This window comes from Hyla sarda, chromosome 4, assembly GCF_029499605.1.
Source record: "Hyla sarda isolate aHylSar1 chromosome 4, aHylSar1.hap1, whole genome shotgun sequence".
In the NCBI taxonomy this organism is placed as follows: Eukaryota; Metazoa; Chordata; class Amphibia; order Anura; family Hylidae; genus Hyla; species Hyla sarda.
This window is the reverse complement of record NC_079192.1, coordinates 47,150,273-47,176,911: the sequence shown is the minus strand read 5'-3', so window position 1 is coordinate 47,176,911 and position 26,639 is coordinate 47,150,273. Positions and strand designations below refer to the sequence as shown.

General features: G+C 42.8%; 1 protein-coding gene across 1 annotated transcript in view; it reads right to left on the bottom strand.

Moving 5' to 3' along the window:
* Nucleotides 1–2,474: 2,474 nt before the first annotated feature.
* ASF1B (anti-silencing function 1B histone chaperone) overlaps nt 2,475–26,639 on the bottom strand; it is a 29,589-nt gene continuing 5,424 nt past the window's right edge. Inside the window, exons 2-5 of the mRNA XM_056570746.1 lie at nt 25,532–25,676; nt 17,557–17,672; nt 3,801–3,977; nt 2,475–3,099 (exon numbers count right to left, since the gene is read on the bottom strand). Of these exons, the coding sequence (XP_056426721.1) occupies nt 2,899–3,099; nt 3,801–3,977; nt 17,557–17,672; nt 25,532–25,640 (603 nt within the window). The 5' untranslated portion in view covers nt 25,641–25,676 and the 3' untranslated portion in view covers nt 2,475–2,898. The remainder of the gene's footprint in view (nt 3,100–3,800; nt 3,978–17,556; nt 17,673–25,531; nt 25,677–26,639) is intronic.

Sequence of the window (26,639 nt, the reverse complement as noted above, 5' to 3'; positions counted from 1 at the left end):
ACACAATGGGCAGCACATTGAACACATTTTATAAGTGGTCAGAAACTTGTAAATAACTCATGAAAGAATAAAGTTTTTCTTGTGAAATTCCCAATAAGTTTGATGTGTCACATGACCCTCTTCCTATTGAAAAAACAAAAGTTGGATTCAAAATGGCCGCCATGGTCACCACCCATCTTGAAAAGTTTCCCCCCTCACATATACTAATGTGCCACAAACAGGAAGTTAATATCACCAACCATTCCCATTTTATTAAGGCATTATCCATAGAAATGGCCCACCTTGTATGTTTGTGTGTGTATATATATGTGTGTATGTATGTATAAATTTGTTTTCCACTGGAGTACCCCTTTAAGCTAGTTCACACTATGGAATTTCCTTCCGAGTAACTCTGCTAACAAATCCTGGTGCAGCAGAATCCAAAAGTGGTCCTATCGCCAACTGATTCAAAAATTCCATAGTGTGAACCTGGCCTTACATTACCAAGCGCAATGCCAGGAGTTGGATTAAGTTGTGTAAAGCACACCACTACCACTAGAGATGAGTGAACTTACAGTAAATTTGATTCGTCACGAACTTCTCGGCTCGGCAGTTGATGACTTTTCCTGCATAAATTATTTCAGCTTTCCGGTGCTCCCGTGGGCTGGAAAAGGTGGATACAGTCCTAGGAGACTTTCCTAGGACTGTATCCACCTTTTCCAGCCCACCGGAGCACCGGAAAGCTGAACTAAGGCTGGGTTCACACCACGTTTTTCAAATACGGTTACCGTATACGGTTTTCCGCTAAAAAACGTATGGCAAAAACCGTATGCAACCTTATACAACCGTATGACTCCAAATTAAAACGTATACGGTTTTTCCCCGTACGGTTCTATCCGTTTGCATCAGTTTTTGCGCGTGGTTTTGCCATTTTGTTGGAATCAGTTTTCCAGCAATTTAATAAAGTTACTATTGTTCTATTGAAATTCCTATCTGCGCATGTGTCAACTCCAAAAACGGATTAGAAAAACCGTATACAACCGTATTCTGAAATTCTGTGTACGGTTCTCATAGACAGCAATGTTAAAAGAACCGCATACGGTTTTCCAACCGAGGCAAAAACGTGGTCGACAGCGTTTTTGCCTACGGTTGAAAAATCGGCAAAACCGTATCCGAGGCAAAACGGATGCAACCGTACACAACATTTGGAATACGGTTTACAATGCATTCTCTATGCATACGGTTTCGGATACGGTCGTATACTTTTTCTGCGGAAAACCGTATACGGTTACCATATTTGAAAAACGTGGTGTGAACCCAGAATTTACTGTAAGTTCGCTCATCTCTAACCACCGCCACCAGACTCCAAAGCAGTGGAGACTTGTTCTGTGAATGATTACACTTCCCTGTCCGATGAACGAGTCTAGGATTGGTGAATGCCAAGAGAACGTTCCCTGACTGACTGCATTGTGCCAGCTGTAAAATTGCTTAAGGGGAAGGAGGAATAACGCTATAGGGTTGTTTTTCAGTTGTTGGCCTAGGCCACTTCCAGTGAAGGGAAATCTTAATGCTCCATTATACTAAGATTTTGGACAATTGCTGCTTCCAACCAGTATGTTTTCGGCCCTTTTTATAGCATGACTGGGTAACGATGCACAAAGCAAGGAGGAGGAGGAAGTCTGGTGTGGAAGAACTTGACTGTCCACAATAAGCCCTGACCTCAACCCCATGAGGTCAGTTGCTTTGCAACAGCTGGAGGCACCCTAGTTGGTAAACACTGCCCTACACTGATGATGTCCAGTCTGCGCAGAGCATAAGAACACAGCTATCTATTCGTAATACTAATATTTGCATATAAAAAGGGATGACCCCATTTAGTAGCTCTTACCTGTGAAGAAACTGAGGGTATCTGTATTAATAACGGCATCAGAACCTCCTTTCAAATCTGTCTAAACGCAATGAAAGACATACACATCTTAGGGCACTTTGCTCAAGTGCTTTTATTTAAGGAAATCCTAATCACAAATATATAAAATAAGGAAAAAAAAAATCCCATTTGTTTCTAGGTACAACACAAAAAAATGTAACGTGTGTGGGAGGCAGCCATATCAAAAATCCTGCCCCCTTAAACAGGCGTGTGGTATAAAGGGTCCATATCTTAGAAAAGCCTTCCTTCAAATGGACGGTCCTTAGGGTGTGTCATACACCGCGGTGACCCCAATAGACTTTCCATCATGGAGTGGGTGTTAAGTACTAAATGTGTTCTGTGTAGCACCGATAACTAAACTGTATTTAAGGTTCTAGAGTGAACGTGAATATTCGGTAGAAATCCTCACCCTACAGGAAGTCTTTTGGCTCAAACCTCAAGGCAGAACAATGAAGCTTTTACTGGCAGTGATCACTTCTCTTTAAGGTGTCCCAGAAGAGACAAAGACGTCTCAGTGAGGCCATGGGAGCAGATCTTCGGGCTGGAGGAATGCTGTTCGGCCATGAGGTAAATGGCAGCGACTCAGGTGAGTGAAGGGAACCTATAAACGGCAGTAACAAAGGACCGTAGTCAGGAAAGACTCGCACAAGAGCTGATCTATTCCACCAAGTGTTATCTTCGCTGCCAAGGATGACGTATAGTTAATAGGATGGCAGTGCCAAGTCACCGATATCTGAGAAAGGCAGAAGCCAAATTATTCGCCTAAAAAGGAGGCAGTGTGAGACTAAAAAAAGTATATACAGATGACATGACCACCGTCATGGGACAAGGCAGTGTCTGAGGACATCATACCCAATAAGAATGGCTATGGTCAGACAGACCCGAGCCTGAGGTGAGATGTTGCTGCTGTACGTTCTTTAGGTTTTCGGACAATGTGGGCGGTACACAGGTTCCCTTTTGGAAGGCTCACATGTGCCCCAGCGCTGCTGCCTTCAGATGCAGTCCATAGAGTTTTCTGGGATTGTGTTAAGTGCTCCAGACAGGCCTTTGGTGGGGGCGCAGGATGGGGGAAGCATGGCGTGAGAAGCAGGGTCCACGTTCTCGATGTCTTCCATCTTTGATTCGTTAACACTTTCCCAGTTGATGTGGAAGCGTGTCACGCGTGGATTTGATGCTAGGATGTTCCTCTGGAGCTAAAAGAGATTAGACATTAAGAACATTAAAGCGTTACTGTCATTAGAATCAACTTTTACTTCCTTTAAAATTAAGCATTTTCCTAATATACTTGAATAAAAAAAAAAAAAAATATATATATATATATATATATATATAACACAACCACCACCACTGGGGGGTCTCTCTCTTGTTCCGTACACTTGGAGCAGGCGGCGGGGGTCATGTTGTCACGGCCAAGCCCCCTCAATGCAAGTCTATGATCATTGAGGCAAATTTACTAGGTTTCAAGTGAGCCAAAAATCTATCATTATTTTTTAAAAATAAAACCTTCCTTGCACCACATCTTATGAGGTTTTGCATCTCCTTTGGCAAGTAGCATGGATAAGATGAAAGAGGAAGTGGCAGGAAATACACTATCATGTTGCATAAAGTAAGCTATATAGATGTAAAATCTAAGACGTAGAGTAATGTTTCCAAACCAGGGTGCCTCCAGCGGTTGCAAAGCTACAACTCCCAGCATGCACAGACAGCCTTCGGCTGTCCGGGCATGCTGGGATTTGTAGTTTTGCAACAACTGGAGGAACCCTGGTTGGGAAACACGGATGTAGTCTAAAGATGTACAAAACAACCACAGAAATTTTGGAGCAGGTATGTCAGCCTCACTACATAAGCTCCATGTACCTGCAGATGAAAAGCTTTAGGTATAGAGGAGCGGTACCTGGCAGAAGTCTGGCTTCAGAGGAGGATTTTCCCTCAGTTCGGGGTCAGAATACTCGTTGTTGACGTAATAGCCGACTCGGATGAACTCCTGTCCTCTGTAGGTGCAAGTGATCAGGACGACCGTAACTCCCACAGCATCAGACTCTGGAATAAGGCTCGAATTTGGAGCATCCGCCTGCAAAACGCAACATATCATGTTAGGCCTCCAGAGTTTATAGACACATTGTTAAAGAACCATTAGAAGCAATGAGCAGTTTGTTCTCTTCGAGCAGTGGGGATTTTATGCTTCAGATACCTCTCTACAAGCTAGATTGATGCCATCAAGTAAGCAATTGTTTGCTCTAAAGCAGTGGTCTCCAAACTATGTCCCTCCAACTGTTGCAAAACTACAATTCCCAGCATGCCTGGACAGCCAACTCGAGCTGTCCATATATTACACACACATTACTATTCATTTGAAAGTCAGAGTGAAATTCAACATCTTTCCAGTAGTGGCCGCTGCTGGGAAGATCAGCAGCCAAATGGGGACATCTCCCTGCAAGAACCATAGAGGTCAGCTGATCATCATGGTAGCATAGTTTAACCCCTTAAGGAGACAGCCAGCTTTAATTAAAAAAAATTATATATATATATATATATATAAATAAAAATATAATCATATTTGTGAGGAGGAATTGAAGAGAAAATGCAATTTTCCAACTTAGGGGGGTTTCATTTTTGATCAGTACTACTAAAATGATACCCCTGTTTACATGTATGTCTGATCCTGTACTAATAACCCCTTTTTTGCACTTTCGTTTTTTCTCCTCCACACCTTCTAAAACTCATAACTGTTTAAATTTTCCACCTACAGACTCAAGAGGATTTGTTTTTTTGCACCAATTTTACTTTGTAATGACATCTATAATTGTACCACAAAATCTACGGTAAAACCAGACAAAAAATAAATAAAAATAAAAATATACTTGTGGGGCGAAATAAAATAAAAGAGGGATTTTGTAACTTTTGGGGGCTTTCGTTTCTATGTAACGCAACTTTTGGTAAAAGTGACCTTATTCTATAGGTCCTTGCGATTAAAATGATACCCAACTTATATAGGTTTGATTTTTTTCCCCCTTCTGTTAAAAAATTATTACGTTAGGCATGAAAATTAGTAGGTTTAAAATTTCCTGTTCTAACCCCTATAAAACTTATTTTTCCATACGGTACCATTTTATTTTTCCAAGTGGTGGTATGAGGGCTAATTTCTTGCGCCATGATCTGAAAAGACACCATTTTTGTTTCGATGGGACTTTACCGTTTTTTATAATTCTGCGGTGTGAACGGGTCTCCGTGAGACCCGTTGACACTGCAGAATTTCTGCGGCGGACAATTCCGCCGCTGACGTTGTTCCGCACAAAGAAACATGTTCCTTTTTTGCGCGGATTCCGCGAGCACTGCATAGCAGTCAATGGTGACTGCTCAGTGCCCCATGGCCCTAGCGCCGAAGCACCCCCGGCGGCGGCTGCCAGGCGGAATCTCCGCAAGCGATATTCAGCGAGCGTAGATTCCACTGTTTGAACGCAAATTTTGATGAAATGTTTTTGGGGGCATGTTGCATTTAGGAAGCCCCTATGGTGACAGAACAGCAAAAAAAAAAAACACATCGCATACTATTTTGGAAACTACACCCCTCAAGGAATGTAAAAAGGGGTACAGTGAGCCTTAACACCCCACAGGAGCTTGACAAATTTCCGCAAAAGTTGGACGGGAAAATGAAAAATTCGATTTTTTTTCACTAAAATGCTGGTTTTACCCCAAATTTCTCATTTTCACAAGGGGTAATCTGAGAAAAAGCCTCCCAAAATTTGTAACCCAATATGTGGATGTAAAGTGCTCTGCTGGTGCACTACAATGCTCAGAAGTGGAGGAGCGCCATTGGGCATTTGGTGACAGAAGTGGGAGGCCGTGTGCATTTACAAGGCCCCCCGTGGTGCCAGAACAGTGGGAACCCCCACCCACACGTGACCCGATTTTGGAAACTATACCCACACAAAATGTAATAAGGGGTGCAGTGAACATTTACACACCACTGGCGTTTGACAGATCTTTGGAACAGTGGGCTGTGCAAATGAAAAAATACATTTTTCAATTTTCACAGACCACTGTTCCTGTGGGGTGTAAATGCTCACTGTACCCCTTATTAAAAAAAAACATGAGGGTTGTAGTTTCCAAAATGGGGTCACATATGGGTGGGGTCCACTGTTCTGGCACTATGGGGGCTTTGTAAACACACATGGCCTTCAATTTCGGACACATTCTCTCTTCAGAAGCCCAATGGCGCTCCTTCTCTTCTGAGCATTGTAGTGCACCCGCAGAGCACTTTACATCCACATATTGGGTATGTTCTTACTCCGAAGAAATGGGGCTACAAATGTTGTGGGCTTTTTTCCTATTCTCCCTTGTGAAAATGAAACATGTAGGGTAACAACAACATTTTAATGAAATTTTTTTTTTTTTCTCATTTCCACATCCAACTTTAACAAAAATTTGTCAAACACATGTGGGGTGTTAAGGCTCACTATTCCCCTTGTTACAATACGTGAGGTGTGTAGTTTCCAAAATGGGGTCACATCTGGGTATTGTTTTGCATTTATGTCAGAACCGCTGTAAAATCAAACCACCAATTTAGACCTCAAATGTACATGGCCCGCTCTCACTTCTGAGCCATGTTGTGCGCCCGCAGAGCACTTTACACCCACATATGGGGTAGTTCCGTACTTGGGAGAAATTGTGTTACAAATTTTGTAAATTTGTTTTCTTTTATCACTTGTGAAAATTAAAAGTATGGGGCAACACCAGCATGTTGGTGTAAAAAGAAAAATTTTTTTACACTAACATGCTGGTGTAGACCCCAACTTTACCTTTTCATAAGGGGTAAAAGGAGAAAAAGCCCCCCCAAAATTTGTTAGGCAATTTCTCCTGAGTACGGAGATACCCCATATGTGGCCCTAAACTGTTAACTTGAAATACGACAGGGCTCCAAAGTGAGAGAGCACCATGCGCATTTGAGGCCTAAATTGGTGATTTGAATCAGTCACAAAAATACCCTACGGCAGAGTTTCCCCAAACAGGGTGTCTCCAGCTGTTGCAAAACTCCCAGCATGCCTTGACAGTCAGAGGCTGTCTGGCAATACTGTGAGTTTTTCAACAGCTGGAGGCTCTGTTTTGGAAACACTGCCATACAAGACGTATTTTTTTTTATTTTTTTGGGGAGGTACGACAAAATTGAACAAAAAATGCAATTTTGTAGCTTTTGGGGGCTTCCGTTTCTACGCAGTGCATTTTTCGGTAACAATGACATCTTCTCTTTATTCTGTAAGTCCATACGGTTAAACTGATCCCATACTTATATAGGTTTGATTTTGTCGGACTTCTGAAAAAAAATCATAACTACATGCAGGAAAATGTATACGTTAAAAATTCTCATCTTCTGACACCTATAACTTTTTTTTTCTGCGTACGGGCCGGTATGAGGGTTAATTTTTTGCGCCGTAATCTGAAGTTTTTATCGATGCCATTTTTGCATTGATAGGACTTTTTGATTGCTTTTTATTCATTTTTCATGATATAAAAAGTGATAAAAAATACGCTATTTTGTACTTTGGAATTTTTTCGTGTGTACGCCATTGACCGTGCGGTTTAATTAAAGATATATTTTTATAATTCAGACATTTCCGCATGAGGCGATACCACGTTTATTTACACTTTTTTTTTAATGGGAAAAGTGATTCTTTTATTAGGGAAGGGGTTAAATGACCTTTAACTTTTTTTTCCACTTTTTTTTGCAGTGTTATAGCTCCCATAGGGGGCTATAACACTGCACAAACTGATCTTTTACACTGATCACTGCAAAGCCATAGCTTTGCATTGATCAGTGTTATAGGCGGTCGATTGCTCAAGCCTGTATCTCAGCTCGTTCGCATGCTAGCCGATCGGGGCATCGCGATTTTATCACGATAGTTCCAATCAGCCCGACTGAACAGCTGGGAAGCTTTCACTTTAGACGCATCTAAAGGGTTAATAGCACGCAGCACAACGATCGGTGCCGCACACTATTAACCCAGGGTCCCGGCTATCACTAGCCGCCGGGACCGAACCGGTATGACGCGGATCACGTTGTGACCCGTTTTAAATACTGTGACTGGGCGTACAGGTACACCCTACGTCCTTAAGAGGTTAAGGCCCAAATGGGCCGAGTCCTTAAGTGGTTAAACTTTTAATAAGAAAGGGGTTAATGTGTTTAACCCCTTAACCTCTTAAGGATCCATGACGTACACTTACGTCATGAGTCTGCTCCCGGTCTATAACGGAAGCCCCCAAAAGTTACAAAATGGCTTTTTTTTCTATTTTGTCTCACAATGATTTTTTTCCGTTTCGGGATTTTTGGGTAAAATGACTGATGCCATTACAAAAGTAGAATTGGTGGCACAAAAAATAAGCCATCATATGGATTTTTAGGTGCAAAATTGAAAGAGTTATGATTTTTTAAATGTAAGGAGGAAAAAACGAAAATGCAAAAACGTTAAACCCCAGGTCCTTAAGGGGTTAAGGACACAGCCCATTTTGGCCTTAAGGACACAGAAAATTTTATTTTTGCTTTTCCGTTTTCGTTTTTTCCTCTTTGCCTTCTAAAAAATCATAACATTTTCATCCACAGACGAGTATGAGTAGTTTCTTTTCGATTACTGTACCGCTTTAAAAAAAAATCTTAAACTTTAACAAAATTAGTGCATTTAAAATCCCTCTATTTTGATTACTTATAACTTACGGTACATTTTTTCTTATAAGCGGCAGTATGAGGGCTAATTTTTTGCACTGTGATCTGTACTTTTTATTGATTCTCATTTGGATATATTAAAATAAAAAAATGTTAACACTTTAATAGTCCCCATAGGGGACTATCTGTAGCAATCATTTGATTGCTAATACTGTTCAGTGCTATGTATAGGACATAGCACTGATCAGTGTTATCGTGATCTTCTGGTCTGGTCTGCTCGATCTCAGACCAGAAGACTCCTGGAGACGGCCGGAGGCAGGTGAGGGGACCTCCTGCTGCCATGCTGATGATCGGATCCTTGCAGCAGCGCTGCAGGCAATCCGATCGGCCATATTAAGTGTCGCACTGCTGTAGATGCAATCATCTGTATTGATCACGGGATCTGAGGGCTTAATGGCACACATCAGCGCAACCGCTGATGTGCGCCATTACCGGTGTGTCTGTGGCTGCTGATAGCAGCCGGGACTGGCCGTGCATGACACAAGCACCGCTCTGGTGCTCGCGGTCATGTATAGGACTTAAATGTACGTCCTGGTGCGTTAAGTACACAACGTACATTTACGTTATAGGTCGTTAAGGGATTAAACTTATATATTATTATTTTTTTTATTTTTATTTATTAGTCCCCTTAGGGGACTTTTAGAAGGAATCATTAGATTTCTCATACAGATCAATAGAGCTCCATAGAACCACATTGATTTGTGTGATCTGCGCTCGATTGATAAAGCCTGGTCCTGCCGGGCTTTATCAAAGCGAGAGGCGGGACCAGGAAGAAAGAGGTAAGCCCTCCAGCTACCTCAGAAGTGGATCGCAAGCCCCCGAACTGCGCTGCAGGGTTGGACCACCAGGGAATGTTTACAGGGTTCTTTAGACGCCGCTGGCTGTCAGCTTTGACAGCAGCAATCTAAAGGGTTAATAGCTGGCTACGGCGATTGCCACATGTCTGCTATTAACACCAGCCCTATTTTTTATGCTAAAAATTGCCTTATTCTGACCCATATAACCTTATTTTCCCATATACCGGGCTGTATTTTTTGCACAAGGATCTGAAGTTTTTTAGTGTATGTGATTAACACTTTCATTTTTTTCTTGGATGTGATATGACCTAATAATTTTGGATATTTATTTTTTACACACATTTACACAGTTCTGTGTGTGGGATAATAGACAACAGTTTGGACAATTAAAAAAAAATTATAGCTTTGTTCTTTACTTGGGAAAAGAGGGTGATTTTTTATTCAGGGAGCTTTTTTTTATTTTTGTAAACTTTTTAGATCTTTATTAATTTCAGTCTTTATTGCTTTTACTGTCCATCACTAGCCATAGCAGGGATCAGTAATATTGTCGATCTACTTCTACGGTCTGTCCACCCTAGAATTTGCATACAGTACTGTAAAGTTAGTAAGGTCACTTATTGAGACTACCCCCTGATTTTTTGCAAAGTATTCCCCCCTTAAAGGGGTATCCCAGGCAAACTTTTTTTTATATATCAACTGGCTCCGGAAAGTTAAACAGATTTGTAAATTACTTCTATTAAAAAAATCTTAATCCTTCCAATAGTTATTAGCTTCTGAAGTTGAGTTGCTGTTTTCTGTCTAACTGCTTTCTGATGACTCACATCCCGGGAGCTGTGCAGTTCCTATGGGGATATTCTCCCATCATGCACAGCTCCCGGGACGTGACATCATCATTGAGCAGTTAGACAGAAAACTTCAGAAGCTAATAACTATTGGAAGGATTGAGATTTTTTAATAGAAGTAATTTACAAATCTGTTTAACTTTCCGGAGCCAGTTGATATATATAAAAAAGTTTTTGCCTGGAATACCCCTTTAAGCAGCAGAGGCTCCGCACACTACACATGCCTTCAGGAACTGCTTCTACAATATAAAGTGTCAGATGCTTCTATTTCTGCTAAACAAAGCAATGAACCAGAGCAGATAGAAGGAGGTTATAGGAATAATGAATGTGCTGTAGATCTTACAACCCACTAAAAAAAATAACAGATTAGCTCAGTTGATTCACAATGGGGATAAACCATGTGCAGAATCCCTGGCACAAGTCAACACCGGCCTTGGATTTCTGCTGCAGATTCTTTCAAAACCCCATGTGTAATTTGCCTATGGCAATCATTAACATGGCAGAGGATAGTGATGAAGCAGAGCCAACAGCCAGAGAGAACCATGGGGCCTCAGCTGCATGGAAAGTGTTGTGGCGCCCCCCCCCCCCCCCCAATTGGAGGATTCCAATGCTTAAATGGGCACTGTCAGATTAAAAAGCTTTTTATATGTTGTGCATCTTGGCAAAATATTTACCTTTTTAAGTATACTTTATAAGAAAATGTTATTTACTTTTTATAGAAATCATGGCTGAAGCTAGTGCTGGGCGATATGACCAAAAATGAGTATCACGGTATTTTTCAAAAGTATCACGGTATTTCACGGTATTTTTGTTTTTTACATTGAGACTTGCATTGAGGTGGGGTAGCGGAACTAAATGGGCTTTTGGAAGTAAATGATCTGAACACTGGGGCAGTGGAGTACCCTTTTAAATAGATGTAACAAACAACCCTACAGCCTCCAGCTGTTGAAAAACTACAACTCCCAGCATGTTGGACTATATAGTAGTGTATAGTAGAGGACTGTGTTTCCCAACTAGGGGTGCCTCCAGCTGTTGCAAAACTACTACTCCCAGCATGTTGGACTATATAGTAGTGTATAGTATAGGTCAGTGTTTCCCAACTAGGGGTGCCTCCAGCTGTTGCAAAACTACTACTCCCAGCATGTTGGACTATATAGTAGTGTATAGTATAGGTCAGTGTTTCCCAACTAGGGGTGCCTCCAGCTGTTGCAAAACTACTACTCCCAGCATGCCCGGACAGCCATTGGCTGTCCGGGCATGCTGGGAGTTGTAGTTTTGCAACAGCTGGAGGGCCTCAACAGCTGGAGGGCCTACTGTAGGTATAGTATATTATACAGACCCCTGTCCATCCCAGAATCCTGACTCACCTTCCCAGTTGCTGCAGGGACCATCCGGGGAGGGTGGTCCGGGCCATTCATCCTTCCTGTAGTGCCCGGCGGCATTCCGGGTGGAGGGTGAACCGGTCCGGGCTGTCCTTCTCCGGGGGTCCTCTTCTCCACTCCGGGCAGGCTCCGGCCTAGTAACGCTGCATAGACGCCGCAGCGCAGCGACGCACCTGACGTCACGGTGTAGCGGCGTCTATGCAGCGTACTAGGCCGGAGCCTGCCCGGAGTGGAGAAGAGGACCCCCGGAGAAGGACAGCCCGGACCGGTTCACCCTCCACCCGGAATGCCGCCGGACACTACAGGAAGGATGGCTGGCCCGGACCACCCCCATTACGGGTAAGTTAAAAAAAATTTATTGACTCGGCGGGTTGGGGAGGGGCCCGACCTGTATAGCAGTATGGGCAAAAATCCATACCGGGGGAGAAAAAAAAAACGGTATCCGGTTCATACCGGTATACCGCCCAGCACTCGCTGAAGTACAGGCATAGACAAAGTCCAGTAAGTGAGGGTGGGCTAGCACATTTACCCCTTTCAGATTAAAAAGTACACCCTCCCCACCTTCCCATATCGAAACATTTTAACAAAATGATAAACATATTTGGTATTGCCATGTGCATAATTGTCCGAACAATTAAAATATAACATTTATGGCGTACAGTCCATGGCATAAATGGTAAAAAAAAATAAAAATACCAAACCCCCAGAAGTGAATTTTTTTTATAGCATCATATCCCATAAAAAAAATAAAAATTAAGAAAAAATGTCTGATCAATAACAAAACGGTACCAACACAACAGATTATGGTGCAAAAACTTAGCCCAGTATACAATTTATTTTTTATTTTTATAAAAACATAAGGGTCAGAAAATGGCAATTTAAAAAAAATTTCATCAAATTCTGAAAAGTTCAGAATTTTTTTCAAATTAGTAAAACATGACAAACTATACAAATTTGTATCGCTGTAATTGGGCCGATCTAAAGTATCAAAATAACATGTTAGTTCGACCACAAGGTGAATGGCGTGAAAAAAGAAAAAAACTATTGTAAAGCTGCTTTTTATTTAAGTCAATTTCAACTTAATTTTTTTTTCAGAGTATATGTTATAGTAAAAAATGAAAGGTGTCATTACAAAGTACAGTTGGTCCCACAAAAAACAAGCCCTCATATGGGTCTGTAGATGGGAAAAATGAGTTATGGCTATTATAGGGCGAGGAAGAAAAAAATATATAATGAACTAAAGTGTGTAATTTGTGTAATTGCGGCACCAGGTTGAACTCCGAACTGAATGGAAGTTGTGTTGCAGTAGCCTGGAGAAACCACTACACAAATGTAAGGAGCAGAGGCTTCTGTGACCACACACTGTTTACTTCCAATGCTGCTGAAACCCCCTTTATTCTCAGCAGTTTGTACCAGAGGTCAGAACCTAGTGCTGGGTGTATACCGGTTCATACCGAATACAGTAAATTTTACGATAAGAATGTTTCATATACCGTAATACCAGTCAGGAGGCTGCTGCGGGTGGTCAGGTGCCTGCGGGTCCCGCATATTCTGCAGCACTCAGTGGCAGCCCCACCCTCCGAGTACATTCACCAATCACTCACCAGGGTGGGGCTGCTGCTCCTCCTAACTGTCTCCTCCCACCGCCGTAGTGCCGCCATTCCTTCCCCCGCTCAGCCTGGCCTGCCATCTTCAGCTGCCAATGCCGCCTCCCCTGGGCCCCTTTCCAATAGGTAAAAATGAAAATCTAGAGCACATACACTGTGCGTTATGCTGCGGGGCCCAAGCGGTCGGCGATCCTCCCATCTGTATCTGCAGTCTGCTCTGCACTGATATACACATGGGAGGTATGTGCAGAGAAGACTGCAGACAGAGCATTGCACCCTAGTGTCTTCTACAGACCTTAGGGTGCAATGCTCTGCAGTCTACACATACCCCCACCTGTAAAGGAATTTACATACACACATGGGAGGGTATGTGCAGAGCATTGCATCCTAGTCTGTACTTCAGATAAGGATGCAATGCTCTGCACGTACCCTCCCATGTGTATAGCAGTGTGTGTATGTGCAGAGCATTGCATCCTAGTCTGTACTTCAGACAAGGATGCAATGCTCTGCACATACACACACTGCTATACACATGGGAGGGTACGTGCAGAGCATTGCATCCTTGTCTGAAGTACAGACTAGGATGCAATGCTCTGCACATACACACACTGCTATACACATGGGAGGGTACGTGCAGAGCATTGCATCCTTGTCTGAAGTACAGACTAGGATGCAATGCTCTGCACATACCCTCCCATGTGTATAGCAGTGTGTGTATGTGCAGAGCATTGCATCCTAGTCTGTACTTCAGACAAGGATGCAATGCTCTGTGCATACACACTGCTATACACATGGGAGGGTATGTGCAGACTATTGCACTGAAGGGTCTTCTACAGACCCTAGAGTGCAATGCTCTGCAGTCTGCACATACCCTATGGGAGCTATTACAAAAAGGAAATAAAAAAAAAATATATATATATATAAAAAAAAAAAAAAAGATTATATATATATATATATATATATATATATATATATATATATATATAATTTTTTTTACTTTAACTCCTTCCCATTTTCCCCTTCCCTAATAAGAGCTTGAATCCCCCCCCTTTCCCATTTTTTAACAAACAATAATTAAGTGATGACCTATTGCTAGGATAGTTATGAGCTGGGGAACCCCTTTAAGTTATCTATAGAGCCCTGTAAGACTTCACCATTGTGATATTTGCACATTTATCTACAACAGTGTTTCCCAACCAGGGTGCCTCCAGCTGTTGCAAAACTACAACTCCCAGCATGCCCGGACAGCCGAAGGCTGTCCGGGCATGCTGGGAGTTGTAGATTTGCAACAGCTGGAGGCACCCTGGTTGGAAAACACTGCTGTACAATATATAGCCTGTCCCTGTACTACATGAAACAGATGCCATAAGGAGCTACCACATTTCCTCACTGCTCCCTCCTCATCACTTTCAGATGTGAAAGTAAACAAATAACGGAGCACAGTAAATCGGCAACGTAATACAACAGTACGAGGCAGCCGGGGGAGATTAGACTTGGCTATAGCCAACATCCAAGGAAGCCCGCCAGGAGATAAGCTGCTCAGTTCCCAGCGCTCAATATGAACAGGAAATTCTGTGATGTGTAAGGCTTTTCCCAGCAGGAGACATCTCTATGCCTGTATTCAAGTTGTGCGTCTGCTGCAGACTTACATTAGATGAACCCAACAGGAACCCATCTCTTGGTTTAAAGGGAATCTGGTGCCAATAATCAATGTGACTTTGTACTGGACTCCGAAAAAGTTTACAGACTGCAGGTTATCAGATGTGAGAGGAAATTGACCAGAACTATTGTAGACAATGCTAAAAAAAAATGAAAGTTTCTATGTAAGCATTGATCCAAGTTCTGAGATTTTTTTCATGTATAAATTCCCGCTATTGCTATTAAAATCCAGCTACAGAGTCACTGAAGGTCTCTAGATCAGAAGACTGCTGTGTAAAAAATCAATAAAATCTGTGTAGTGTCCATAGGCGACAATTGCCACCTCCCTCCCAAGTGAATAAACTCCCTCTGTCCTGATCAGAAAAGTAGGAAACTTAGAATGTGGAAAGCTGACTGATTTTGCATTTTTGACTTCTCAATAAGGCAGAATTTCTGCAAACATTCAGTCAAAATTTAAGACCCATTGACTTCAATGGAATTCCGCACTTATACTTTTGTGAAATGCTAAATTACCACGATGGAAATTCTGCCATGTGAACATGGCCTACAGAGATTTATACCAGCGATTTCCAACCAGCTTGCCTCCAGCTGTTGCTAAATATATGCCCAGCCGAAGCCTGTCCAGGCATACTGGGAATTAAAATGTATGTCCTGGTGCGATGGTACTTAACGCACCAGGACATACATTTAGGTCCAGTACATGACCATCGGAGCGATGCTCGGGTCATGCGCAGCAGGTCCCGGCTGATAACAGCAGTTAGGGACCCGCCGTCTACGGCGCACATCAGCTATCGGGCTGATGTGTGCCATTAAACCCCTTAGATGCCATGATCAATATAGATCACAGCATCTGCGGCAATGCGGTCACTAAAATGGATGATCAAATTGCCCGCAGCACTGCTGCTGCAGGGATTCAATAATCCATAATGGCGGACAGAGGTCCCTCACCTGCCTCTGGCAGTCTCCAGGGGTCTTCTGTAGAGATGAGCGAACTTACAGTAAATTCGATTCGTCACGAACTTCAGCTTTCCGGTGCTCCGGTGGGTTGGAAAAGGTGGATACAGTCCTACGAGACTCCTAGGAGACTCTTTCCTAGGACTGTATCCACCTTTTCCAGCCCACCGGAGCACCTGAAGGCTGAACTAATTTACGCAGGAAAAGTCATCAACTGCCGAGCTGAGAAGTTCGTGACGAATCGAATTTACTGTAAGTTCGCTCATCTCTAGTCTTCTGCTCTGGTCTGAGATCGAGCAGACCAGAGAAGATTGGCGATAATACTGATCAGTGCTGTGCCCTATGCATAGCACTGAACAATATTTGCAATCAAGTGATTGCTATAAATAGTTCCCTATGGGGACTATTAAAGTGTAAAAATAAAATAAAAAATTAAATATATTAACCCCTTAAGGACCCAGCCATTTTACACCTTAGGACCCGGCCATTTTTTTGCACATCTGACCACTGTCAATTTAAGCATTAATAACTATGGAATGCTTTTAATTATCAATCTGATTCCGAGATTGTTTTTTTCGTGACATATTCTACTTTAACATAGTGGTAAAATTTTGTGGTGAAATTTTCTTGGTGAAAAATCCCAAAATTTGATGAAAAATTTGAAAAATGTTGCATATTTCTAACTTTGAAGCTCTCTGCTTGTAAGGAAAATGGATATTCCAAATAATTTTTTTTTTTATTCACATATACAATATGTCTACATCATAAAATTGACGAGTTTTTACTTTGGAAAGACATCAGAGGGCTTCAAAGTTCAGTAGCAATTTTCCAATTTTTCACAAAATTTCCACCCCACCTTCTGCATTCTGTCCTGATCTAGCTTTTTCATCCTATTAAGCCCGGTCTGCCAAAAAAACAAACAAAAAAAAAACATAATTCACCTTCCTCCGTTCTCCTGCGATAGCTCTTTGGTCCCGGTCTCCTCCTTTCATGTGACTGGATCGTCACAGTGCAATTAGCGCATCCCCAGCTGCAGCGATGTTACGCCTCGGCCGGTGATACGCTGACATAACACTGCACTCAGTGTATCACCGACCGAGGAGGGACATTGTTGCGGCCGGCGACACGCTGACTGCAGCGTGACGATCCTGTCACAGAGAAGTAAGGAAGGAGACCAGAGGACGGTGAATTAATGTTTGTTTTCTTTTTTTAAGCCCAGGCACAATAGGATGAAAAAAATGTGCACAACAGTACTCTAACTAGAGACAGATTCCCCTAACAGACAGTGGATAGCAAATTGCAGGGAAGGGAGACATCTAGTGGTCAAGATTTTAGGGCTTTATTGTGGGGTTAGGAGTCATTTTTGGTACATTAAGTGATTTATAAATATCTTAGGAATCATCACATCGATTATTACTTGCAGTCAAGGTATTTGAAATGACAGTGAGCATTTAGGAAGAATTGAAAACAACACAGTATCAAGGAGCTTTAGATTTGATATATGCGATTTTATCCAGTTGATGAAATTTCTGCAATGGTCGCATTTATCTGAATAGTGTTTGCAGAAATCCACGTGCTGCCTGACTAAATTCAAAAAGAGTGAAAAACTTTACAAGAAACCTGCCATGAGTTAACGTAGCCTTATCTTCCCTTCCATAAAGGTGTCAGACCGATATCATTACTAAGCTGCTTACCTGAAAAACAAACATGTGACGCCCAGCAGGGACAGGGCCAACCAACACCGAGTCCAGAACCTGGTCATATTCTTCACTTTCTGCTGAACCCACATATATTATTTTCCACTCCAGATCTGTGGGAACAAATTATAGAGAGATAAAAAATAAAAGAATATTTCTGCAATTTTATCCACAAAACACAATATATGGTGCCAAAACCTTATAAGGAAAACTGATCACTTAAAGGATGTACTCCACTACTTAAAAAGATATAGAGGTTAAGTGTCTGATTTATTTAAAAACTACCGTATATACTCTAGTATAAGCCGAGTTTTTCAGCATCGGCTGTCCAGGCATGCTGGGTGTTGTAGTTTTGAAACCTCTGGAGGTCTGCAGGTTGAAGACCACTGCGGCCTTCGTCATCATCCAGCCCCCTTTTGTTTTTATACTCACCTCCCCTTGGTGGGAAGTTAGGGTGAGCTCGTCCAGGCCAGCTATGCTGCAGGGACCGTCCGGGGGGGGGGGGGGGGGGGGGGGGGGGGGGAACTCTTCTCCACACTTCGGACACGGCCCCGGAGTAGTGACGTTGCCTTGACGACGACGCTCAGGGACGTTCATTGCGCTACGTCCCTGTGCGTCGTCGTCAAAGCAACGCACTAGTCCGGGCCCGAAGCACGGAGAAGAGGCCACCCCCCCGGTGAAAATGGACAGCCTGCAACGACTAACCATCCCCACCAGACGGTCCCTGCAGCATAGATGGCCCAGACCAGATCACCCTAACTTCCCACCAAGGGGAGGCGAGTACAAAACAAAGGGGGGGGGGGGGGGGAGCTGTATGATGACTGGGAGTTGCAGTTTTGCAACATCTGGAGGTCCGCAGGTTGAAGACCACTGATTGAAGGATTGACAGGCAGTGATGATGAAGGGGGGAGGGGGGGGGGGAGGTGATGACGGGGGTCTGGATGATTACATGGGGGATGATGTATTTTCCACCCTAGGCTTAAAGTCCAGTCATTAACTTTTCCTGGGTTTTTGGGGTAAAATTAGGGGCCTCGGCTTATATTCGGGTCGGCTTATACTTGAGTAATATTTATTAGAATTTTTGAAATAACTAAATAAATCATACAAAATGAAGGCAGTTCCACAGACAGCATAAAAAAGCAAAAAAAAAAAAAAAAAAAAAGGAGACAAAAAAGTAAAATGAAAAAAAAATAAAAAAAGAGGAGGGAGGGGATAAGATCAGGGAGGCTGCCTATTAAAGGAACCGATCCCAGGTTTCACAAATGGCAGAAAACAGATCCCCCTAGTCATTCAGGCGAGTGATTCCAAGGACTGGGGCTGACCCCTTCCAGAATTTAGCTATCAGTGTTTTGGCCGCCAGGAGTATTAGCAGGTGCAGTTTCAAATACTTTTTCCCAAAGGAATGCAGGGTCAGATAAAGAGGATAAACCATAAGATATGAAGGTGGATCCAGTCCACCCACCCGCATGGCCAGCAATAGGGATAAGTGTGTGATTGTGGGCGTCTGACCTACGAGCCCATTTTCCAGAACATGGCGGTGCTCCCCTGTAGCGCTCCTATAGAGGAAGGACAGGTGGGCACAAACTTGCATCTATGAATAATACCATTTTGGAGGTGCACTGTTCAAGTATAACTGCAATTTTTTTTTGCAATTTTTTTTACGTTATTTTTCTAGCTACAGAAAAAAATAACTTTTTTTTAAACTCACCGATAGCTGCTGCTGAGTACTTCTTGTTCTTCAAAATGAATCTCCATATCTTATTTATTGGGAAGGGGAACAAAGTGTTCAGCATTGGGTTCAGTACCATAAAGGCAGCAGCAGGAAGTCAAGAGGCCGATGAGTAAATTGTGTCTTTACCCAACTATAGAAAAATGTATATGGACAACACTGAACAGGACTGTCCGGGCCTTAATGCCTTCATTTTTTCCATTTGTCCCTCTACATTTAAGCAGTCTAATATTTTTTTTACTGGTCATGCTTGTGTGGATTCTTGAAATTATTCTTTTTAGCAAGGTTTGAGAATACACAATTTTTTTTTTTGCAGCATTATTAACCTCTAGAGGACAAGTAACTCACATCTATGTTGCTATGGCCTGGTACATCGTGCACAGCAAAGTACACACACGTTGTGGGGTTTCGCGATCACCGCATCTCCCTACAGTGATCGTAAGCAAGGACCTTATGAATAATGGCAGACATCAGCGATCATACTGATGTCCAACCTTAACCCTTTAGATGTGGTGATCAATACTGATCACAAAATCTTAAGCAATAGGGGGGGGGGGGGGATTTGTGGGACTCATGGAGCCACCAGGAGCAGGACTGCGGGTGTCCGATAAGTCAAGATGATGGCTTGATTGTCTGTCTGGCAGACTATACAAGTGGTTAGCAGATATTACTGATCAGTGCTATGCCAATGCACAGCACTAAACAGTAATAGCAATCAATAGATTGTTATAAATAGTCCCTCTGGGGTCTTAAATGTTAAGTCACCAATAAAAAAAATTAAATCACCCCTTTTTTCCCCAATTTTAAAAATAAAATGTATGAAATCACCCCTTTTTCCCATTGTACAAATAATATAAAATATAATGTAACGTTATATATATATATATATATATATATATATATATATATATATATATATATATATATATTTTCTTAATGAGAATATATATCACATATACAGTCAGGTCCATAAATATTGGGACATCGACACAATTCTAAACTTTTTGGCTCAATTGATTTGAAATGAAACAAACAAGATGTGCTTTAACTGCAGACTGTCAGCTTTAATTTGAGGGTATTTATATCCAAATCAGGTGAACGGTGTAGGAATTACAACAGTTTGCATATGTGCCTCCCACTTGTTAAGGGACCAAAAGTAATGGGACAATTGGCTTCTCAGCTGCTCCATGGCAAGGTGTGTGTTATTCCCTCATTATCCCAATTACAATGAGCAATTAAAAGGTCCAGAGTTAATTTCAAGTGTGCTATTTGCATTTGGAATCTGTTGCTGTCAACTCAAAATGAGATGCAAAGAGCTGTCAGTATCAGTGAAGCAAGCCATCATTAGGCTGAAAAAAACAAAAACCCATCAGAGAGATAGCCAAAACATTAGGTGAGGCCAAAACAACTGTTTGGAACATTCTTAAAAAGAAGGAATGCACCGGTGAGCTCAGAAATACCAAAAGACCCAGAAGACCAAGGAAAACAACTGTGGAGGATGAGCGAAGAATTCTTCACCAGAGAGAATACAGAGGGTTCCCCACAAGATGGAAACCATTGGGGGCCTCAAAAACATGAAGGCCAGATTAGAGTTTGCCAAACGACATCTAAAAAAGCCTTCACAGTTCTGGAACAACATCCTATGGACAGATGAGACCAAGATCAACTTGAGGTCTTATCAATTTCCCGCCACAAATACACTGCTCAAAAAAACAAAAGGGAAGACTTAACTCCTTACCTATACACCCTGCACCCGCGACACAATGCGGAGTCACGCGGTGACCCTGCGTCATATCGGATTGGTCCCAGCAGCCGGGACTAATAGCACTATTAAATCTTTAGACACGGCGAGTTGATCGCAGAGTCTAAAAAGTAAAAAAAAAAAAAACGCATTCCCCGCAGCTCAGTTGGGCTGATCGGGACTACCGCGGTGTCCCGATCAGCTAGGACGCAGTAGGAGGGTCCCTACCTGCCTCTGGCGTGTCCAATCGCCGATGAGATCCAGGCTTGAGCAATCAACCGCCGATAACACTGATCAATGCAATGCTGTGGCATAGCATTAAACAGTGCTGGCAATGTAGTGCATGTTATAGCCCTCTATAGAGACTATAACATTGCAAAAAATAAAAAAGGAAAAGAAAAGAGTTAATGTGATTTAACCCCTTCCATAATGAAAGTTTGAATCACCCCCCTTTTCCCTTAAAAAATAAAAAAACTGTAAATAAACCTGTGGTATTGCCACGTGCGTAAACGCCCAAACTATAAAAATATATAGTTAATTAAACCGAACGGTCAATGGCGTAAACGTTAAAAATTCTGAAGTCCAAAATTGCGTATTATTGGTCGCTTTTTATATCATTAAAAAAAAAAAAAAAAAATTAAAGAAGTGTATAAAAAACAAATCAAAAAAGTCTCATGAAAAAAATGGTACCGAAAAAAACTTTAGATCACGGCGGAAAAATGAGCCTTCATACCGCCCCATATACGGAAGAAAAAAAAATAAATTTAAGTTATAGGGGTCAGAAGATGACATTTTTAAACATTTTTATTTTCGTGCATGTAGTTATGATTTTTTCCAGAAGTATGACAAAATCAAACCGATATAAGTAGGGGATCATTTTAACCGTATGGACCTACAGAATAAATAGAAGGTGACATTTTTACCGAAATATGCACTGCGTGGAAACTGAAGCCCCCAAAATTTACAAAATGGTGTTTTTTTTCTTCAATTTTGTTGCACAATTTTTTTTTCCCTTTCGCCGTGAAGTTTTGGGTACAATGACTGCTGTCATTACAAAGTAGAATTGGTGGCGCAAAAAATAAGCCATCATATGGATTTTTAGGTGGAAAATTGAAAGTTATGATTTTTAAAATGTAAGGAGGAAAAAACTAAAGTTCAAAAACTGAAAAGCTGAGTCCTTAAGGGGTTAAACAACACAATGTAACTTCAAGTCAATGACACTTCTGTGAAATCACACTGTCCACTCGGGAAGAACACTGACAATCAATGTCACATGCTCTTGTACACACGGAACAGACAACAGGTGGAAATTATAAGTTATTAGAAAGATACCCCCAATAAAGGAGTGGTTCTGCAGGTGGTGACCACAGACCACTTCTCAGTTCCTATGCTTCCTGGCTTATGTTTTGATCACTTTTGAATGCTGGCGGTGCTTTCACTCTAGTGGTAGCATGAGACGGAGTCTACAACCCACACAAGTGGCTCAGGTAGTGCAGCTCATCCAGGATGGCACATCAATGCGAGCTGTGATAAGAAGGTTTGCCGTGTCTGACAGTGTAGTGTCCAGAGCATGGAGGCGCTACCAGGAGACAGGCCAGTATATCAGGAGATGTGGAGGAGGCCGTAGGAGGGCAACAACCCAGCATCAGGACCGCTACCTCCACCTTTGTGCAAGGAGGAGCATTTCCAGAGCCCTGCAAAATTACCTCCAGCATGCCACAAATGTGCATGTGTCCACTCAAACAGTCAGAAACAGACTCCATGAGGTGGGTATGAGGGCCCGATGTCCACAGGTGGGGATTGTGCTTACATCCCAACTCCATGCAGGCCATTTTGGCATTTGCCAGAGAACACAAAGATTGGCAAATTCGCCACTAGCGCCCTGTGCTCTTCACAGATGAAAGCAGGTTCACACTCACCATGTGACAGACATGACAGTCTGGAGATGCCGAGGAGAACATTCTGCTGCCTGAAACATCCTCCAGCATGACCGGTTTGAGGGTAGATCAGTAATGGGGGGTGGTGGCATTTCTTTGGGGGGCCACACAGCCCTCCATGTGCTTGCCAGAGGTAGCCTGACTGCCATTAGGTACCAAGATGAGATCCTCAGACCCCTTATGAGACCATATGCTGGTGCGGTTGGCTCTGGGCTCCTCCTAATGAAAGACAATGCTAGACCTCATGTGGCTGGAGTGTGTCAGCAGTTCCTGCAAGAGGAAGGCATTGATGCTATGGACTGGACCGCCCATTCCCCAGACCTGAATCCGATTGAGCACATCTGGGACTTCATGTCTCGCTCCATCCATCAACGCCACGTTGCACCACAGACTGTCCAGGAGTTGGCGGATGCTTTAGTCCAGGTCTGGGAAGACATCCCTCAGGAGCCCATCCGCCACCTCATCAGGATCATGCCAGGCATTGTAGGGAGGTCATACGGGCACGTGGAGGCCACACACACTACTGAGCCTCATTGTGACTTGTTTTAAGGACATTACATAAAGTTGGATCAGCCTGTAGTGCGGTTTTCCACTATGATTTTGAGTGTGACTCCATATCCAGACCTCCATGGGTTGATAAATTTGATTTCTACTGATAGTTTTGATGCGAATATTTCGAACCTACAGATTGCGCTGCAGATTTCAATGTAAACTAAATGACTGAACACAGCATCAAATCTGCAGGCTCAAAATGTGTGCATCAAATATGTGCAGGATCCTGTACGTGTGAACGTAACCTAATGGTCTATTCACAGTTTTCTGTGCAGATTTGATGCGCAGGATTTTCTACTGCAGATTTCAGTGTAAACTGTAAAATGACTGAACACAACTAGAAATCCTGCGCATTAAATCTGCACAGAATACTGTATGTGTGAATAAACCCTTAGGGTACGTTCACACGTACAGGATCCTGCGCAGGATTTGTAACTGCCCATTAGAAGCTGTTCTCATACCCTTAAAGGGAAAGGGTCACCTAGAGAGAGACATAAGGGACAAGTACGCTCCTAGCGGAGACACCACATCTGGTGTGTGGCGATTCAAAGGCCATTAGCACCCCACTGGGCATTCTGGGAAAAGGAATATGCAAAGGATCTCAATTACACCACCTTTAGGGAATGCAACAGGTAAAGGTGGTGTGATAGAGCTCCTTTGCATATTCTATCTATATATTTTTTTATATAATTTTTTTAACCGAGTAGAGCCAATTACTGACATTTTTTTTCCTAATTTCTGACAAATGTTATTTTGGACATTATGGGCAACTGTACTGCCTGAGCTTCTGCTCTGTTACCATTTACAGAGAGGATTTACAGCAGCCTTATGGACATAGACTTGAGGGAACCCTATTGACTTCTACAGGAGAGTTTTCTAGGCATGCTCTGACCTGTGCAGAGGTTAAAGGGGTATTCCATGGGAAAAAAAAAAACTTTTATACATATCAATTGGCTCAAGAAAGTTGAACAGATTTGTAAATTACTTCTATTAAAAAATCTTAATCCTTTCAGTACTTATCAGCTGCTGAAGTTGAGTTGTTCTTTTCTGTCTGGCAACACTGCTCTCTGCTGACATCTCTGCTTGTCTCGGGAACTGCACAGAGTAGAAGAGGTTTGCTATGGGGACTTGCTTCTACTCTGGACAGTTCCCGAGACAGGTGTCATCAGAGAGCACTTAGACAGAAAAGAACAACTCAACTTTAGCAGCTCATAAGTACTGAAAGGATTAAGATTTTTTAATAGAAGTCATTTACAAATCTGTTTAACTTTCTGGAGCCAGTTGATAGATTTAAAAAGTTTTTTTTTCCTGGATAACCCCTTTAATGTGCAGGGAGGGGAACTCTGTCCATTATTTGTTGTGAATTGTCTGATCTAGTCTTAATTATACCATGGTGTCAGAGTTCACTAATCCTGCATGTGATTATAGTGATGTTAAGGATGCGTTCCCACAGGGTGTATACACAGCGTATTTGACGCTGCTCAAAATTTACGGCAGCAGCGGGAAATACGCTGCGTATTCCTCGCTCACTATACACACAGGGCTTTCCGGCGACAGCCCTATGTGTGCAGTGAGTTTTGGAGGCGGAGCCGCGCGTCACAGACACGCCGGCACACAGCCCCGCCTCCAAAACTCACTACACACATAGGGCTGCCGCCGGAAAGCCCTGTGTGTATAGTGAGCAAGGGATACGCAGCGTATTTCCCGCTGCTGCCGTAAATTTTGCGCAGCGTCAAATACGCTGCGTATACGCCCTGTGGGAACGCACCCTAATACAGAATGCTGAAAAGTTCTCTACACAGAACATGAAATAACTTTTTAGGCTTAGTGGACAGACTGAAAACTACAAGATTAGAATATAAATGGTAAAATGGAAGCCACCACCTATAGGAATATTATAATTTATATCAAAGGGCGTGATTCTCGACAGGTGCCCACCGCTCACTTTACCAACCATACTGACTGAACCCTCTTGTCTGATATCAGATTGGGTGGGTGGGTGTGAACACTTACCATCGGGTAGATCCTCTATGCATTCAAAAGTGACCTCAAACTGGAAAGGATTACGGAAGGGGCACGGGTTATCGAGGACCACCATGTTCAATATCTGGACTTTCGCCATGATTCTGGTGATGTTCTTATGTGTTTCCTATATAAACTGGTGGGAATAAACAGAGAAACCGTGTTAACCAGAAAAAACACATCGTCCCTCATCCTTGTTTAGCTGAAGCCTCTCCAAAGGCAGGGGGGAAAGGGGTGGTTTGGAATCTATCTTAAAGGGGTTATCCAGGAATGTAAAAAAAAGGAGCATATTTCTTCCATAAACAGCACTACAACTACACTACAGAGGGATTACTTGGCTTAACTTCAATAGAACTGATATTTAATACCACACAACCTGAGGACAGATGTGGTGCTGTTTTGGAAGAAACCAGTTTTATTTATTTTTTAAACCTATCAGGCGCATGTTTGGCATTAACCTTTTAGGCACCTTGATCAAAGTTAATCAAGTCATCTAAAAGCAGGAAAACTGTGTTGGGTAAGGTACCTACCCGCTTTCATGTCACAATTTTGAACATTCGGGGTCTAAGTGCTGAGATCTCAACTGATCCTAAGTAGGGATTGACCGATTATCGGTTTGGCCGATATTATCGGCCGATATTCACGATTTTGTGCGTTATAGGCAATTACTTTGGTGATAATGCCCCGCCCCCACCGCATTGCGACCGCCCCCCCCCACCATGCCGCACCGCGTTGCACCCCCCACCGCACCGCCCCCATCACCAGTTTTATAATTACCTGTTCCCGGGGGCCAGGGTCAACTCTACTTCTGGCTCCTGCTGCGTCCTGCGTTACGCTGTGCGCAATGTCGAGTGACGTGACTCAACATCACCGTCGGTGCGCACAGTGACAGCTCAGGAGGACGCCACCGGAGCCAGATGTAGAGTGTACCCCGGGCCCTGGGAACAGGTCATTATAAAACCGGGGATGGGGGAGGCAATGGGTGCAGTGGGGGTTAGGTTGCGGTGATAGGACTCAGGAGGACCCCGGACAGGCAGGGGGAGAGAAGCGGGTGGCGGCCTATGGCACCGCAAAAGCCGCTGCAGTTCATTGATTTAAA